Consider the following 15419-nt stretch of genomic DNA (forward strand, 5'->3'; position numbering starts at 1 on the left):
ACGGAACATCACATCCAAAGCATCCATTTCAGACATTTTCTTTTTCAGTCTTTTCTTTTAAAAAGTTGTTCACACCAACCCACAACATGGCTCTTGGATGTTCTATTCATATTATATGTATGACACGTTTACTTTGCTCCAACTGACTGAATCAAATATATATAAAAATATTCTTGTCTGAGCACTTCACTTTCTGTATTTTAGTTCCACCAATTTCCACACAGTGTTCAAAATGTAAGGGCAGATTTACAGCATCGAGAGACAACATCACCATCATCATCAACTTTATTTCCAGACTCGGGGTCCATTTTCAGAAATTAAAACACAGTACATAGACAATACATAAAGACAAACAGAAACACACTTATAAAAGACACTTGTACCAGTGTTTCCACATATATGACTGGTATCGCACCGCACTAAGCGCAGGATTTGACAGGAGCATAATAATTTGATTCCATGAACCATCCAATCTACAGATACATTAAAATCATCAACAATGCATGGAATGTGTTGACCCCAACACCACAAAACAATTCGCTTGCACTGCTCCACCTGGGCTTCTTAAGCAGAATGCGCAGCCCATCATTATATGCGACTTGAAGTTTCTGCAGGCTACCCTTTTTATACTTAGCCCACAGGGGGGCAGTATACAGGGGGGTGCAGTATGCCTTGAACAGGCTAATTTTAACACTATCAGTGCACCAGTACAGTCTTTGTGTTTTGTAAAAAACAACAACAACAAAAGAGTAAAAAGTATACGTGATCACGTTGAAAATAACAAATAATAACGCTGCTTGTGCGTGCAATAATATTTATATATATAATAATAATATATATAATAATATATAATTCTTTTTCAGAAGTAACGTCAACGTTTCATCCGGATATTTCTTAAAATTCCTTTTATCTTTGAGTTTTATTTTTTTTAATCTCAAACGGAAACTCGCTGACGTAGGCAGTCACCTGACAGTTTTCCTAGCAAAGCAGTAAATATCAGGCGAGCTAGCAGACACAGGTTATCCAACGACTCCCTGTTCCAAGAGACTAGACATGTTTTATCGCCCGTAGCTCAGCCAACAGTCCCAGCGTCAGCGGCAGGTCGTGGGGGAGCGTTTTGTTGAGGGATGAATCGACGGCCTCGGCCGTGACTGGAAAAGAGGCTCGTCCGCTTCATTAAATCTCAGCTAGCTTTACAGGTTAGCCTAAAGCTAAGCAGCCTGAGATAACGTCAAGCGCAGGTTTCGTCGCGGGTGACTATGCAAGGGGAAACTGCGGCCATACGAATCACGGAAAACGAGGGCAAGCTGGATGTATTTCCCCAGAACAGAACCCCGAGCTCGGGGAGAGCAAGTGCCAAAAGTTGGCAGTACAGGTGGGTGGCATTTTAACCTGATAACGCTCAAACATTGAGCCGAGTTAACTGCTGTGAGGCGTCATTCAGTTCACCTGGAAGTCACCAACAGAATGAAAGTGATTTATGTCTTCTTTTTTTTTTTTTTTTTTTTAATTTCATGCTCGGGTTTTGTGATTGAGTTTCACTGTTTGCCTTTATGTGCATGACCAAACCTGTGGGTGGAAGTTGAACCACAATGCCCTTTGAACAAACCGGTCTTGAAGCATTTCTCCTTGATTGATTCAGTGTGTTTTTACTTTTGTGCTCTCAGAGGTGTGAACCCAGTTCAAGCGTTGCTCCTCTTTTCTCCCCAGTGACCACATGGAGAATATCGACGGCTACTTGATGAAATACACCAACCTGGTAACAGGGTGGCAGTACAGGTGAGTTTTTGACACCTTTCGTTAGATATAATGCCAACCTGTGTGCAGTCATATGTTTGATTAAGCCTGTCATGGTGGCTGTTGTTTTCCAGGTTCTTTGTCTTAAACAATGAGGTGGGATTGCTGGAGTATTTTGTCAATGAGCAGTCGCGCCCGCAGAAGCCCCGCGGCATGCTCCCCCTGGCCGGGGCCGTCATCTCCCCCAGCGATGAAGACTCGCATACCTTCACAGTAAACGCCATCAGCGGGGAGCAGTACAAGCTCAGGGGTGAGACACTCAGACTCATTTATCGACTACAGTAAGTGGATTTAGATTCCTCCGGTCCATCCCTCACTCAGAGTGCATCATATTAGTTGGCTGCACCTCACTGATGGCTGCCAGCTGCATTTTTTTTATTTATTTTTTTTAAATTCCAGGCTTTCTGCCATCATCATCAGTCTTGCTCACTCAGCATTGATCTGAATGTTTTCCGTTATCTGCTGCCGGGGAGGCAGGAGCACACAGGATCGATGCAGAGCAAGATCATCCACGAGTTGCCTTAATAAGTTTCAGCTTTTATTTATCTTGTTTTTGTTTTTTTTGTTTGTTTTTCACGTTTGTCTGTGTAGCCACCGACGCCAAAGAAAGGCAGCACTGGGTCAGCAGGCTGCAGATCTGCACGCAACACCACACAGAGGCCATGGGGAAGGTAAGACCCTCCTTTGCACGTACTCGGTCTCAACCTGCCAGTCGGCAATAATGAAGAGCGACAGATTATTTTAATAGAGTTGTGTTGTACCTCGCACTTCGTCCTCCAATTATAGCTCGTGAGTCATGTGAGAGGATGTGAGCTGGACCGTGTTCAGTTTCCTGTTTTGCCAATTTGGATTCCAAAGGAGACATTGAGCAGTGATATTTCAATGTTAAATGGGAGGAAAAACCCCACAAAATATGGGTTTTACCCCCTTTTTACGTAGTGACTACTACGGTGTCAACAACCTGCTTTAATGTTCTGGAGCTAGGTGAGAACTAAAAACACAGAAGGGCTTTGTTTTGCACACATTTCTTTTACTCCGTCTTTACATTTGAACGCCCTCGTAATCAGAATCCCTTACTTAAAGGGATAGTTCGCCTCTTTTGACATGAAGCTGTATGACATCCCATATTAGCAATTTCATTTAAGAACATTTTCTTACCCCCCGCTGCGTCCTGTGAGCCGAGTTCCAGCCTCGTTTTGGCGTTGACGAAGGTAGTCCGGCTAGTTGGCTGGGGTCCCGAAAATAAAGCGTTTTGCTTCTCAAAACAATATGCGTTCAAAAGAGTAATACATTTGCATCACAAAATCGTTCCTCCAGAAAAAGTCAGACCACAATTGCTTGGCGCTATTTTCTCTCCCTTCGTATCACTACGGGCTGTGTAGACCGTGCAGACCGAGCAGGAAACACCGTAACAGGTGCGGCTATCGGCAGGTGGCTGAACGCATTGATATGAAGGGAGAGAAAATAGCGCCAAGCCATTGTGAGGTCTGACTTTTTCCTGGACAACGATTTTGTGATGCAAATGTATTACTCTTTTGAACGCATATTGTTTTGAGAAGCAAGACGCTTTATTTTTTAAACCCCAGCCAACTAGCCGGACTACCTTCGTCAACGCCAAAACGAGGCTGGAACTCGGCTCACAGGACGCAGCAGGAGGTAAGAAAATGTTCATAAATGATATTGCTAATATGGGATGTCATACAGCTTCATGTCAAAAGAGGCGAACTATCCCTTTAAGGAGACTGAGCTCACACTTGGACTGCTTTTTCTACATCTTACAGAGCAATCCCCCTCCCAAGTCCCGAAGCTACTCTATGGCGTCTCAGGGCAGTGGCAGCTCGCCCATGTCCGTGCGCCGACCCAGCCAAAACCCCGCCTCCGTGTTCAACTGGTCGCAGGGCCACAAGGGCTCGTCGCTCTACTCCAGCAAGAGGTCGCTGCTGCCCGACCACCTGATGGACGCCAGAGAGGTACAGTGAGCCGACGCCACGAGAACTTCAAAACTGGATACCGTGGAAAAGATTTGATGCCATTTTCAATACCGCTGTGGGGGGGGGGCAAAAGACAAATCAAGAGACGTGGAATGTTTCAGACCGAGACAGGCTGATAGCAGTTTTTAGTATCTGATCATTTCTAGTTCAGATCAACTAAAACAAGCAAATTAAAGACATTCTGCCGTGTTTTTCCACTGATTCGGTCAAGTGGTCAAGATCATGTGTAATCCACCGAATATCTGACACGCATCATGCATCTCGAGAGGGACGCTCAGCTGAGGCAACACAAACGAGCCGATAACGATGCAGAGTCACTGTGGATTTCGTTTAAAAAAGAAATAAAAAATGAATAAAAAAAGTTGCAGAGCAGAAAAAAAAAAGCAGGTGTCCGACTCAACAGTTAGAAGTACGTTATGCGCTGGTGACACTCGGTTCATCGTGGCTCTTTTAGTTCATTTGGAGTCTAATTTTCACTTGAGGCCTTGTGAAGGCTGCAGAATGTGCACCAGGGAGCGCTGTTGTCCATCTCTTTAAGTCAGCCGTGTTTGGTTCTGTTTTTTTTTTTTTTTCTCAAAAAACATCACAAGATAGAAGGATAGAAGATGTTCAGATTTTTAAGTCGTGAGCTGGGCTGTGATTAAAGATTCAACAGCTTAACAATAATTGATACATTTTGTCTTTTTTTTTTTTTGCTTTTAATGTTGCTGTATGAACCTAAGGCTACATTTACACTGTCAGTTAAATGTTACCCAATTCTGATTTTTTTTTTTTTTGCTCGTGTGACACAGATACGATATGTTTTTTGAGCATGTAAATAGGACAAGGACGCATGCATTCGGATATTTTGAGATCGGATACAGGCCTCCTTCATATGTGGAAATTTATCAGATACGAATCGGATATGTGACAATGCGACCGCCGTGTAAACAGGCACATCGGATATTCTTACACATTGCGTTCCACACGTCACACGCATTTTCAGTGGAATCGCCCGACCAAATGTGGTGTCTTGGTAGGAGAAGAATGGGGACAAACTCTCGCACAGCATATCAAAAGTTTGTCGGCTCATTCTAAAATTGCTGACCCACTGCTCTTCATCAAAGCCCGCCACAACATTCTCCCACCAGTCCTGGGATCGGTCTCGCACCCAGACACTCCTCTGAGGAGGCAATAATTGCAGCGTGTGCACAGGATGCAATAATGGCCCTTTTCCTCCTTCTCTGCCTTAAAATCCTGCCAATGTTGGGCGAACTTCTCAAGTACCGCAACACTAGCATCACACCTATGTCAACGTCGTCCATTTGCCTCAGCAGTAGAGTTTGGTAAACACTTAAGGTGGCATGCGCGATGTTTCAGGTGATAGGCAAGTGTAATCGCGTGAATCAGATATGAGTCACATTATTAAAGTACGTGTAACCACACGTTAAAAAAAATCGAATTTAGGCAAAAACTCAGATCTGGGCATCAAGACTTGCAGTGTAAATGAAGCCAAAGAGAGATCCTTCAACCTGCTTTCTATCCTGAAAGTTCAAGCTGTCTCTTCAGAAGTAAAGATCTCGTGACACGCATGAGACGTTTGACACGATTCCTCCCTGAAATGACCCAGACGTCCTTGCCATTTATTTATTTATTTTCCTTACCCCCCCCCCCCCCCAGATGATGAGCCAGGCCCAGTGCCAGCACAAAGACTTGATCCAGAGCATCGAGGGCCTGCCTGCAGCCCCTGGCCTCTCACCTCTAGATCAGGATTTATTGATGCTTAAAGCCACCTCCATGGCCACCATGAACTGCCTCAACGAGTGCCTGCAAATCCTCCACTTGCAGCAGGTGGCCAGACAAAGGAGCTCCCTCGGAGGTCAGTGTGTGTGTGTGTGTGTGTGTGTGTGTGTGTGTTGTCTTTTGTAGATTTTGTTTGGTGCTTTCTCTTTTGGATTTGCTGATGAACCACTTTTTTTTTTTTTTTTTTTTTAAGTATTCAAAATTAAAATCATAGCCTTGCACATGCAGGTCTTCACCTAATCAAAGACAAACAGCTCGCATTGGCCGCGCAGTGGAATTATTTTGCATTATTGATAGGGAACCATACCTATTCTTACCACCCGTGTCGAAGGTAATTAGATCTCGGACGGTTAAATATCCACCTGCAACACATTCGAGGGACGGGGTGCAGCTCCAATTCAGCTGCATGCCGACAAAGCATACAGTAAACAAAAGTTTCCGAGGGCCCAAAGTGACGCTTGAGATTCGATGATTATCGTCTCCGTTTCTGTTCGGGATCATTCGAAGCGAGGAAAACGTGTCCCACTTTTTCACAGCAGATCTCATTACTTGTTGTATATTTCATCGAGTCAAGACCCATTGCCGCAGCCAATCGGATTAAGTTGTCCCACGACGTGCGAGGTGAATTTAAATGAGATCCGCCCACTGCCAAATGTCCATTTAAAAACACCATTCTCCCATTCTGAGAGGGTTAGCCAGTCATAGGCTGGGGTTATTTCCTGTAGGCGGGGCCAAAGTATCCTGATACCTGTTCATCAAGAGGCGTTGGGTTACACTCTTTTGCTCAAGAGCAGCAGTCTAAGGAATCGCCATCTCTCTAGTCAGCCGATTGCTGGGTGTCGTGTGGCGAACGGTGGGCCGACTGTAGAGCGACGTGTGCGTGCAGCTGTGTGAGGGGGCCTCTGGAGGAAGGGAGGGGGGGGGCGTTATGCCATGAGTACGTCTGAATCTGCTGCTGTGTCCTCCCCGGCATCCACAACAGGACCCACCATCGAGTGGTTGGAGCCCAAAGTGCCCGACATCCTGAAGAACGGCAGCAGCTCTCTGGGCAGCTTCATGACGGGGGAGGGCCCGCTGGAGGGGGGCCGCCTGGAGCTCAGCAGCCCCGATTCCTGCAGCTTCTCCGGGGTAAGAAGAGACATCCACTCCGCAAATAATCGGCTAATCAGAGGAACAAGGTTGCTTAACAGAACTAACCCCCCCCCCATACTCTCTCAGGAACAGGAGGACATAGATGCAGAGGATGAGGAGGAGGACTCCTTCACAGACGAGGAGGAAGACCTGGGAGCCGTGGAGGAGGAGCGAAGTGTCATCCTACACCTGCTGTCGCAGCTGAAGCTGGGCATGGACCTCACACGGGTAGGTCGGGTTCCATTTGCTGCCAAACGGCAGAACAATCCCCATCAACCAGCACTTTTCTACTCATTACGAGGTATTATTTATCAGTTTATGCGATTGTCTACAAAAGTCTGACCATGGAATAGACTACATTTAAAAAAATAAAAAAAAAACTCTGAAAATGCTTGAAACGTCCATCTTTTTCTAAAAAAATAAAAAGGTTTCAGTGTGTACCGTTCAGCTGGTCCAAGTGCGTCTGAATATCAGTTAATTTGAGTCTCTGCCGGGCACTGTGAAGGGGGCTGACTTCCCTGTTTTCCTCCGCTGTATAAAAATGCGTTCTTTGGGGGTAAAAAGCTTCCCACAAAGAGGAGGACCGAACCAGAGGTTCAGCTCCTAAGACAGAGAGATGTGAACTCAAAGGTTTTAGGTAGTCTGCCCTCGTGGTTTTTCTAAGGTTTGCGCGTTGTGCAGTTAAATATGCAACAGAGGTAGTATCTTAATTCAGAATAAGGTTTGCAGTCTCTTTTAGAATATTTTTGCATCTCACTTCTGACAAGTGCAGCAGCGACTCGGGTCGGTGAACTCTCGGGCTCTCTAGGGGAAAAAAAAAAAAAATGTTGTCGAATGAACCACTCGACTCAGGCCCGACTTAAATTTAATCATTTAAAGAAAGCGACGACGTCCTGCCCATCAGAGCGGTATCGGAGTCAGGATTTTGTTTTTTGGGATGACTCTCTGACTGAAATAAGCACTTCTTGGTTTGTAATCACTAGTCCAGGACACTGGCTTGGATAGACACTCTATCCTCCTCTTGGGTTTCTGTTTTATCGCAGTTATCGGGTGGATTCAGTATGCTTACCTCAGACGGCGATCTGGTGGACACTGACCTCAGGGTCGTGTCCTGTGCACCTCGCTGTCACACGCTGGACTGACAGTGAGCCATAAGGTGATGCCGAACCTGAGAAGCTATCTCTGAAAGATAGTTTGCCAAACAGAGCTGTCACTCTTAAAGGGATAGTTCGCCTCTTTTGACATGAAGCTGTATGACATCCCATATTAGCAATATCATTTATGAACATTTTCTTACCCCCCGCTGCGTCCTGTGAGCCGAGTTCCAGCCTCGTTTTGGCGTTGATGAAGATAGTCCGGCTAGTTGGCTGGGGCTTGAAAAATAAAGCGTTTTGCTTCTCAAAACAATATGCGTTCAAAAGAGTAATACATTTGCATCACAAAATCGTCCATCTTGAAAAAGTCAGACCTCACAATGCAGACCGAGCAGTAAACACCGTAACAGGCGCGGCTATCGGCAGGTGGCTGAACGCATTGATACGAAAGGAGTCAAAAATAGCGCCAAGCGATTGTGAGGTCTGACTTTTTCTGGATGGACGATTTTGTGATGTAAATGTATTACTCTTTTGAACACATATAGTTTTTTAGAAGCAAAACGCTTTATTTTCGCGGCCCCAGCCAATTAGCCAGACTATCTTCGTCAACGCCAAAACGAGGCCGAAACTCGGCTCACAGGACGCTCCTTTCCTACTGGAGATCCTTATTTTCTCTCGCTTGCCCCACCAGGTGGTCCTCCCCACTTTCATCCTGGAGAAGCGTTCCCTGCTGGAGATGTACGCCGACTTTATGTCCCACCCGGACCTCTTTGTCGCCATAACGGACGGCGGCAGCCCGGAGGACCGCATGGTCCGGTTTGTCGAGTACTACCTCACCTCCTTCCACGAGGGCCGCAAGGGCGCCATTGCCAAGAAGCCCTACAACCCCATCATCGGCGAGTCCTTCCACTGCTCCTGGAGGGTACCCAGGGTGCCGGAGGCCTCCAAGGAGTCCTCGCAGGGAAGCCCCGAACCGGCCGCCACCACCCAGGAGCCCTACCAAGTGCGCTTTGTGGCAGAGCAGGTGTCCCACCATCCCCCCGTGTCTGGCTTCTACGCCGAGTGCCAGGAGAGGAAGATGTGTGTGAACACACACGTGTGGACCAAGAGCAAGTTCATGGGGATGTCCATTGGAGTGTCTATGATAGGAGAAGGTGAGTCGGCACCTCCAGGTTCATGGATCTTGAGCCTGTCCTGCAGCAAGGATCGCAGGGGAAAGCTTTCATATTTCACCTTTTCTCTACAACAAATTCAAGTTATTAATGAGCTTTATCGCAGACTGGTGGAAGCGGTGAGGATAGAATTTACAGTTTCTCCAGGCAGGATGAAAAAAAAGTCCTACAACTCTGAGGAAAAAAAAACCTTTCTCGTGAATGAATATTTTCCTTCTGTTTTTTTTTTCCTCAGGTTGCCTGCAGTTGCTTGAGCACGACGAAGAGTACACCTTCACGCTGCCCTGTGCCTACGCGCGCTCCATCCTCACTGTTCCCTGGGTAGAGCTGGGCGGCAAAGTCAACATCAGCTGCGCCAAATCCGGCTACTCAGCAGTCATCACTTTCCAGACCAAACCCTTTTATGGCGGCAAGTTACACAAGTACGTGTCCCCCTGTTGGTGCCATGGTTACATAAAGGCTCACAACGGCGTTCGCTTGGCTGTGACTCGCTTATTATTTTTTCGTGCCACTGTTCCTCAAATGTGATTATTTAAAAACAAAAAAAAAAAAACAAAGCGGGGTTAATTTACCCTTTCCGCACTGCATTTAGAGTCACGGCGGAGGTGAAGCACAACCCCACAAACGCGGTGGTGTGCCGCGTGCAAGGCGAGTGGAACGGCGCGCTGGAGTTCAGCTACACCACCGGGGAGACGAGGGTGGTGGACGTCGAGAAGCTGCCCGTTACGAGGAAGCTCGTTCGGCCCACCGAGAAGCAAGGACCGACTGAATCCAGGTCAGAGAAGTGGACCTTTTTGTTCGATGTGCGGGGGGGTTAGAAAAAAAAAAAAACAGTAATATGTTGTAATACTTTTTTTAAAATTATTATTATATATGTTTTTTTAAATAAAGGCGCCTGTGGCAGCACGTGACCGAGGCCTTACGGCAGAAAGATATCGAAAAAGCCACCGAGCACAAGAGGATTCTCGAGGAGAGGCAGCGCACTGAGGAGAGGCACCGCGCCGAGACGGAAACGCCGTGGAGGACCAGATACTTTGACAAAGAGGTGAGCGTTGGGGGACAAACTGAGCTTGATATGGCTCCAAATTCCCATTTTTCTGCTGTGTTTTTATTTTTTTATTATTTTTTTTTTTAAATCTTAATGGTCAGTCACGACCGCACTGCTTGTAATCAAATGCGTTTCAACCCTCTCACGTATTGGTCGTGACTAATAAAATCCTGACGTGTGTGTGTGTGTGTGTGTGTGTGCTCTTCCTCCAGGGCGAAGGCTGGGTGTATCACAAGCCACTTTGGAAAAACTCTACATTTAAATCCTAGTTTCTTCGACTCTTTCTTTTGGATGTTGTAGATTCGTGAGTGTGTGTCCATGTGCGCACACGCATGCTGTCGACGGTAATGACATGAAAGCATGGACTGCACTGAACGCAACGCGGGGAGAGGATCAGAGGGACGGCGTGTCTGAAGGCGTTCTCGCTCATGATGCTCACAAAGCCTCCAAAGTACAAGGTTTTTTTTTTTTTTTTTGGTACTTCTAATCTGTTTTTTTGTTTTTGTTTTGTTTTGTTTTTTTTTCTTTTCTTTTTTAAATAATCCACTGTCAGTGAAAACACATTCTCGTACAGGTTATGGTACTCACAGCCTTAAGTCAGTCTGATGGACGAAGCTCTTAGTTCTGGCTCGGCTGATCAGCCTTGGTGTGGTTCTTTTTCTTTTTTTTTTTTCTTTTTTTAGCTCCATCTGGTCTCTCGCTCGCACGCGGGTGGACATGACATCTTAGGAGTTTCACCTTTTTCTAAAATAAGAAGGAAAGAAAAACAAACCCAAACAATTGCAGCGCTGCCTGATACAGTTCAGGCTGCGAGGTCGTTTCTCACTGGATTTCTCACACTTTAAAGCAGAAACGCATAATGTATTTTGAGCTATCTGGGCAATTCTTTATTAAATTATCATGGAACTGAAAGATTGGATTGCCTTTCTTTTTCTTTTCTTCTTTTCTTTTTTTTTCCCCACCCCTGCGAAGTTGCATTAGAAGAAGGTTGAGCAAAATGTTCGAAGGGTACTTCGGTGATTTTTATGTTTCCAATAAGTTCTAGAGGGGGGGGGCAGCTGTTCTTTCCTTCCTGTTGTTGTTGTTTTTTTTTTGTTATTTTATAATAGTATTATTCTTTCAATGTATTATTTTTTTTAGATGACAATTTTATTCTCTCTAAAAATTAACGGGGGGAATTTGAGGCAGGAAAAACTTAATTAAACCGACTTGGTAGGGTACCCGTTTAATCGGTTGTTGGCGTTTCGTCGTAAACACACCACTTGGATTTCACAAATTTTAGAAATTCTCTCCCCGATGAATTATGTTTTCCCTCCTCAGATTCTCCACTTAAGTCCTAGGTTTACCCTAATTTTATTCCCCCCTTATAAAATTGTGAATCTTTTTCTCAGAAATGTACATAACCGCTTCCGTGAGCTCCCATCATTCCTTTCTCTTATCGATGCATGACTTGCATCTCAGAGCTTCTCCAATATTTAACGGTTTCCTGTCAGAATTCCTCTAATAACCCCCCCCCCCCTTTCCGCGCTGTAATTTTCCTTTCCTGCCTTAAATCTCTCCCAATACGCTGTCGTAAATAATGTATCTGATGACATATTTAAAAAGCGAAATCTGTTTTTTTTGTTTTTTTTTTAACGTCATGCTGTCTCCTAAAGTAAGATTCGCCAGAAGACATCACTGTGATGTCATCTGGGTGGTTTTCCTTTAGAGCCCCAAAACTGGGGGGAAAAAAAAAAATCCCCTTAAAGCAGCATCTACAAGCAGTTCATCAGCGTGTAACAGATGGTTTCTGGTCGCTGTGAGCAAAGACTATGCACTAATGGAATATATAGTTGTGATAAACACTTTGTGTCTGTATTACAGTGTGTAAATCGTTTCTTACATGTTTGTGCTCTGCTTATAGTTGCTTATCGGTTTATTTGGAAAATGTATTAAAACGGCTCTTTAACCAGGCAGTATTTCCATTAATGTTGACATTCAGTAGTTTCCACTTCACATGCTGTACTTTTTTTTTTTTTTTTGAATAAATTCTTTTATTATATGGAGCATTTTCGCTCTAAATTCTCATTTAACTCATGCTGTCGAATGCTTTTAATGTGGATATGTTATTGACCGTGTCACACTGCAGGAATGGCATGTCGTAGACTAGCTTACGAATAACCGAATTCGAATAAATAAATGCTACCGATTCACACGAACGCATCTCAAAAGTCGCCCAACGCATGACGACGGTGTCTGTTCTCATCAGCTGCACCAAGTACACATCTGCGGATGGAAGCTTTTAACCAAATTACCTTTTTTCTTTGATTATGTGTTTACCCCCTCCTTCATGCGCTTTAATTGCTCTTGTTATTGGAGTGTGTGCCCCCCCCCCTTTTTTTTTTTTTTTTTTTGTTCCATCAGTGTTTCTTTGAAAGTGATCCTTTGTACTGTGACGCATTTGTTTTTATCTACCTTGACGCTGATATTTAGCCCGACCTTTTCCAAGTTTCCCTGTGTTATCGCGTCAGAAGCGGTTAATTCCTCCCCCGCCATCGATAAGCTACTCCCCCGTCAGTCTTGGTGCCTTATGCAACTCTTTTCTGCGTGCGCCTCCCCCCGAAAGGAGCACGGCGTTCTCATCAGTTATTCACCTGACCGATGCAATGGTGTACGTTTCATTTTGGAGTGTTTTCTTCTTTTTTTTTTCTTTTTTTTTTAAAGAATCAGTGCTTGATGTCAAGAGGAGCCGACTGAGCACTTTTACTCTAGGTTTGGACATTCTCTTGGTTTTTGAATTCCACTGGTTGTCTTGCTGACCTATGAAATGCACTGACATTGAAGGAAACCTGATCATGTAGAAAAATGGATGTGTGATGGTAATAATCGAATAAAATTGCTTATGAGTTGTAAAGTGTGTTTTGTATCCTTTAACATAATTTAATTTAGGATTGTTTTTAATGTGAGTATGAATCTAAAATCTGTGAGTGTTAAGTCTTGAGTACAGCTCTTAATTTCTACGACGTTTTCATTGTGAACACGAATTCAAGTTTGTGGGTACGAGTGGAGTGGTGTAAAAAGTCTTTCTAAGGCTCTGTGTACAAGTAGAAAAGTGCTGAAATTACGTCACATACGTCACAGGAAAAAGTAATTAAACCGCGATTCCTACAAACGCGCAACCTTCTTTTGACAGGGAGTTGGTACCTTATTTAGATCAAGGACAGTCTTTGAGTTAGGATTCAATTCAATTCAAACAAGAAAGAACATGGCGATCATGGAATTCCTCTGGGCTGTGGCCAGAAAGCTAAGAATCCTCTCACGGAACTGCAAACTTAACCTGAAAGTCCTGCAGCTCGGAATCATAGTTTAAGAGTAATTATTGAGCCTGAATATCACAGCACCTCTGAGCAAAGAAAGATAAAAAAAACACATCTTATGAGGAAGTGGGGCTGACCCCGTTGTTGGGCAGGACACCTGCTTTTCAAGACTGTGATAGCTGATCACAGGAAAAACCCACACACAGTCACATGTGAAAGTGCTCCTAAATATGACAGATCTTAAGCTTTTACTTTGAAATAAGTGGCCTCTCTGTACCATAATCACTTACAGACGCACATACAAGTAGTCTTCATTTTACTTGTGGTCTTGTTCACATGTAAACACAACACATTAGTATGGAACTTTGTCACTTCCTGTTTAGGTTTAGCCAATAACGCAGGGTTGGGACTTTAAAAATCCAGACTTCTGAGCGAGGGTTAGGAAATGATCATGGTTAGGGGTCAAATGTAATCTTTTGACAGGGAGTTGGTACCTTATTTGGATAAAGGACAGTCTTTGAGTTCGGATTCAATTCAATTCAAACAAGAACGAATGCCTTTCTCATCCCAAATTGAAAAAGATAACATTACAGTGATTGCTTTTCCACAATTTACATATTACCTTTACATGTGACTATGTGTCCCAGCAGGAAGCTGAGGACTTCTGTCCTGTGAACAGTTGTATCAGCTGTATAAATAAATATATATGATTTAATGTTAAACTCTTCATACCAATTTCTATGTGTAACTAAAAAAGAAAAATGACCCTGTTCTACACTTAGTCCAATTTGAGAAGAGCTAATGTTTGGATGCTGTTTTTTCTTTTGAAATGAGTTTAAACCTGACTTCAGCATACTTTGCCTTTAAGCTGAAGGTGGGAAGTGTTTATTTCAGAGGTTTTTGGTCATTTGAATATGAGTGACTATGAACTTTTAAAAAAATCTTCTCAGTGGAAACTTTAGAAAAGAGTGCAGACTTTGACATTTCTCAAACCTGATATTTTTCCTGTTGGAAATATGTTGTTCCACTTTTTTGGGTTTTCTTCATGTTGGGATGCAACAAGTCCTCAGCAGAAGTTAGACTTTTCTACAACTGGTGGAGTGAAATGTGAAGAAAAAAAGTTGTGTAGACTGGGTAGTGACCGAAAGAACGAGATCGCGAATACAAGCGGCCGAAATGAGTTTCCTCCGCAGGGTGTCTGGGCTCTCCCTTAGAGATAGGGTGAGAAGCTCGGTCATCCGGGAGGGGCTCGGAGTAGAACCGCTGCTCCTCCGCATCGAGAGGAGTCAGATGAGGTGGCTCGGGCATCTGGTTAGGATGTCTCCTGGACGCCTCCCTGGTGAGGTGTTCTGGGCCTGTCCCACTGGGAGGAGGCCCCGGGGAAGACCCAGGACACGTTGGAGAGACTATGGTCTATAGTTCTTGGCGAACTATAGACCTAGCTCTAAACTGCCTTTTGTTTAAAAAATTCTTGAGAAGGTAGTCTGTAATCAGCTAATGGCCTATCTCATTGAACATGATATTTTAGAGGTTTTTTAGTCTGGTTTTAAATCATTTCATAGCACAGAGTCAGCTCTTTTAAAAGTTTTTAATGATATATTTTTAGCAACTGATTCTGGTGACTGTGTTGTCTTGGTGTTGTTGGATCTATCAGCTGCTTTTGACACAGTTGATCACAGAATTTTACTTTCCCGTTTGGAACAGTGGGTGGGCATTGGTCATATAGCCCTAGATTGTTTTTTTTTTGACAAATATCTTTATTGATTTTTTTCTTTTAATTAACAAACAACCACATACAAAAACAAGGCAACAAAAACAAAAACAAAAACAAAAGAAAAGAAGGCACATTAACAGACATATTCATGAAGCACAACAGTAAGTAGATACAAAATCCGGAAATTAACATTAGTGAAGAAAGTAAAAAGAATAACATGAGCAGAAGAAGAAGAAAAAAGAAAAGAAATTATACAATCTCCGACAAACCCCCTCCCTCCAAAAACTCCATAAACGAATCCCAGATCTTAACAAATCTGTTATTGATTGGTTTAAATCTTATTTGGCCAAGCGTACTTTTTGTGTCTGTCTTGATGGCCATAGGTCCTCCTCTG

At 44.0% G+C, this 15419-nt stretch overlaps 1 protein-coding gene across 1 annotated transcript; it reads left to right on the forward strand.

Annotated features, from left to right (window-relative positions):
- The first annotated feature begins 963 nt into the window (after nucleotides 1-963).
- LOC142391615 (oxysterol-binding protein-related protein 11-like) lies at nucleotides 964-12908 on the forward strand. The gene is made up of 13 exons (XM_075477486.1): nucleotides 964-1375; nucleotides 1711-1779; nucleotides 1872-2047; nucleotides 2389-2468; nucleotides 3579-3767; nucleotides 5448-5646; nucleotides 6553-6698; nucleotides 6789-6929; nucleotides 8487-8949; nucleotides 9203-9389; nucleotides 9560-9742; nucleotides 9859-10012; nucleotides 10228-12908. The coding sequence occupies exons 1-13, from the start codon at nucleotides 1260-1262 to the stop codon at nucleotides 10282-10284; spliced, it is 2160 nt and encodes a 719-aa protein (XP_075333601.1). The 5' UTR covers nucleotides 964-1259; the 3' UTR covers nucleotides 10285-12908.
- Nucleotides 12909-15419: the final 2511 nt, after the last annotated feature.

Source organism: Odontesthes bonariensis, chromosome 11 (genome assembly GCF_027942865.1).
Source record: "Odontesthes bonariensis isolate fOdoBon6 chromosome 11, fOdoBon6.hap1, whole genome shotgun sequence".
In the NCBI taxonomy this organism is placed as follows: domain Eukaryota; kingdom Metazoa; phylum Chordata; class Actinopteri; order Atheriniformes; family Atherinopsidae; genus Odontesthes; species Odontesthes bonariensis.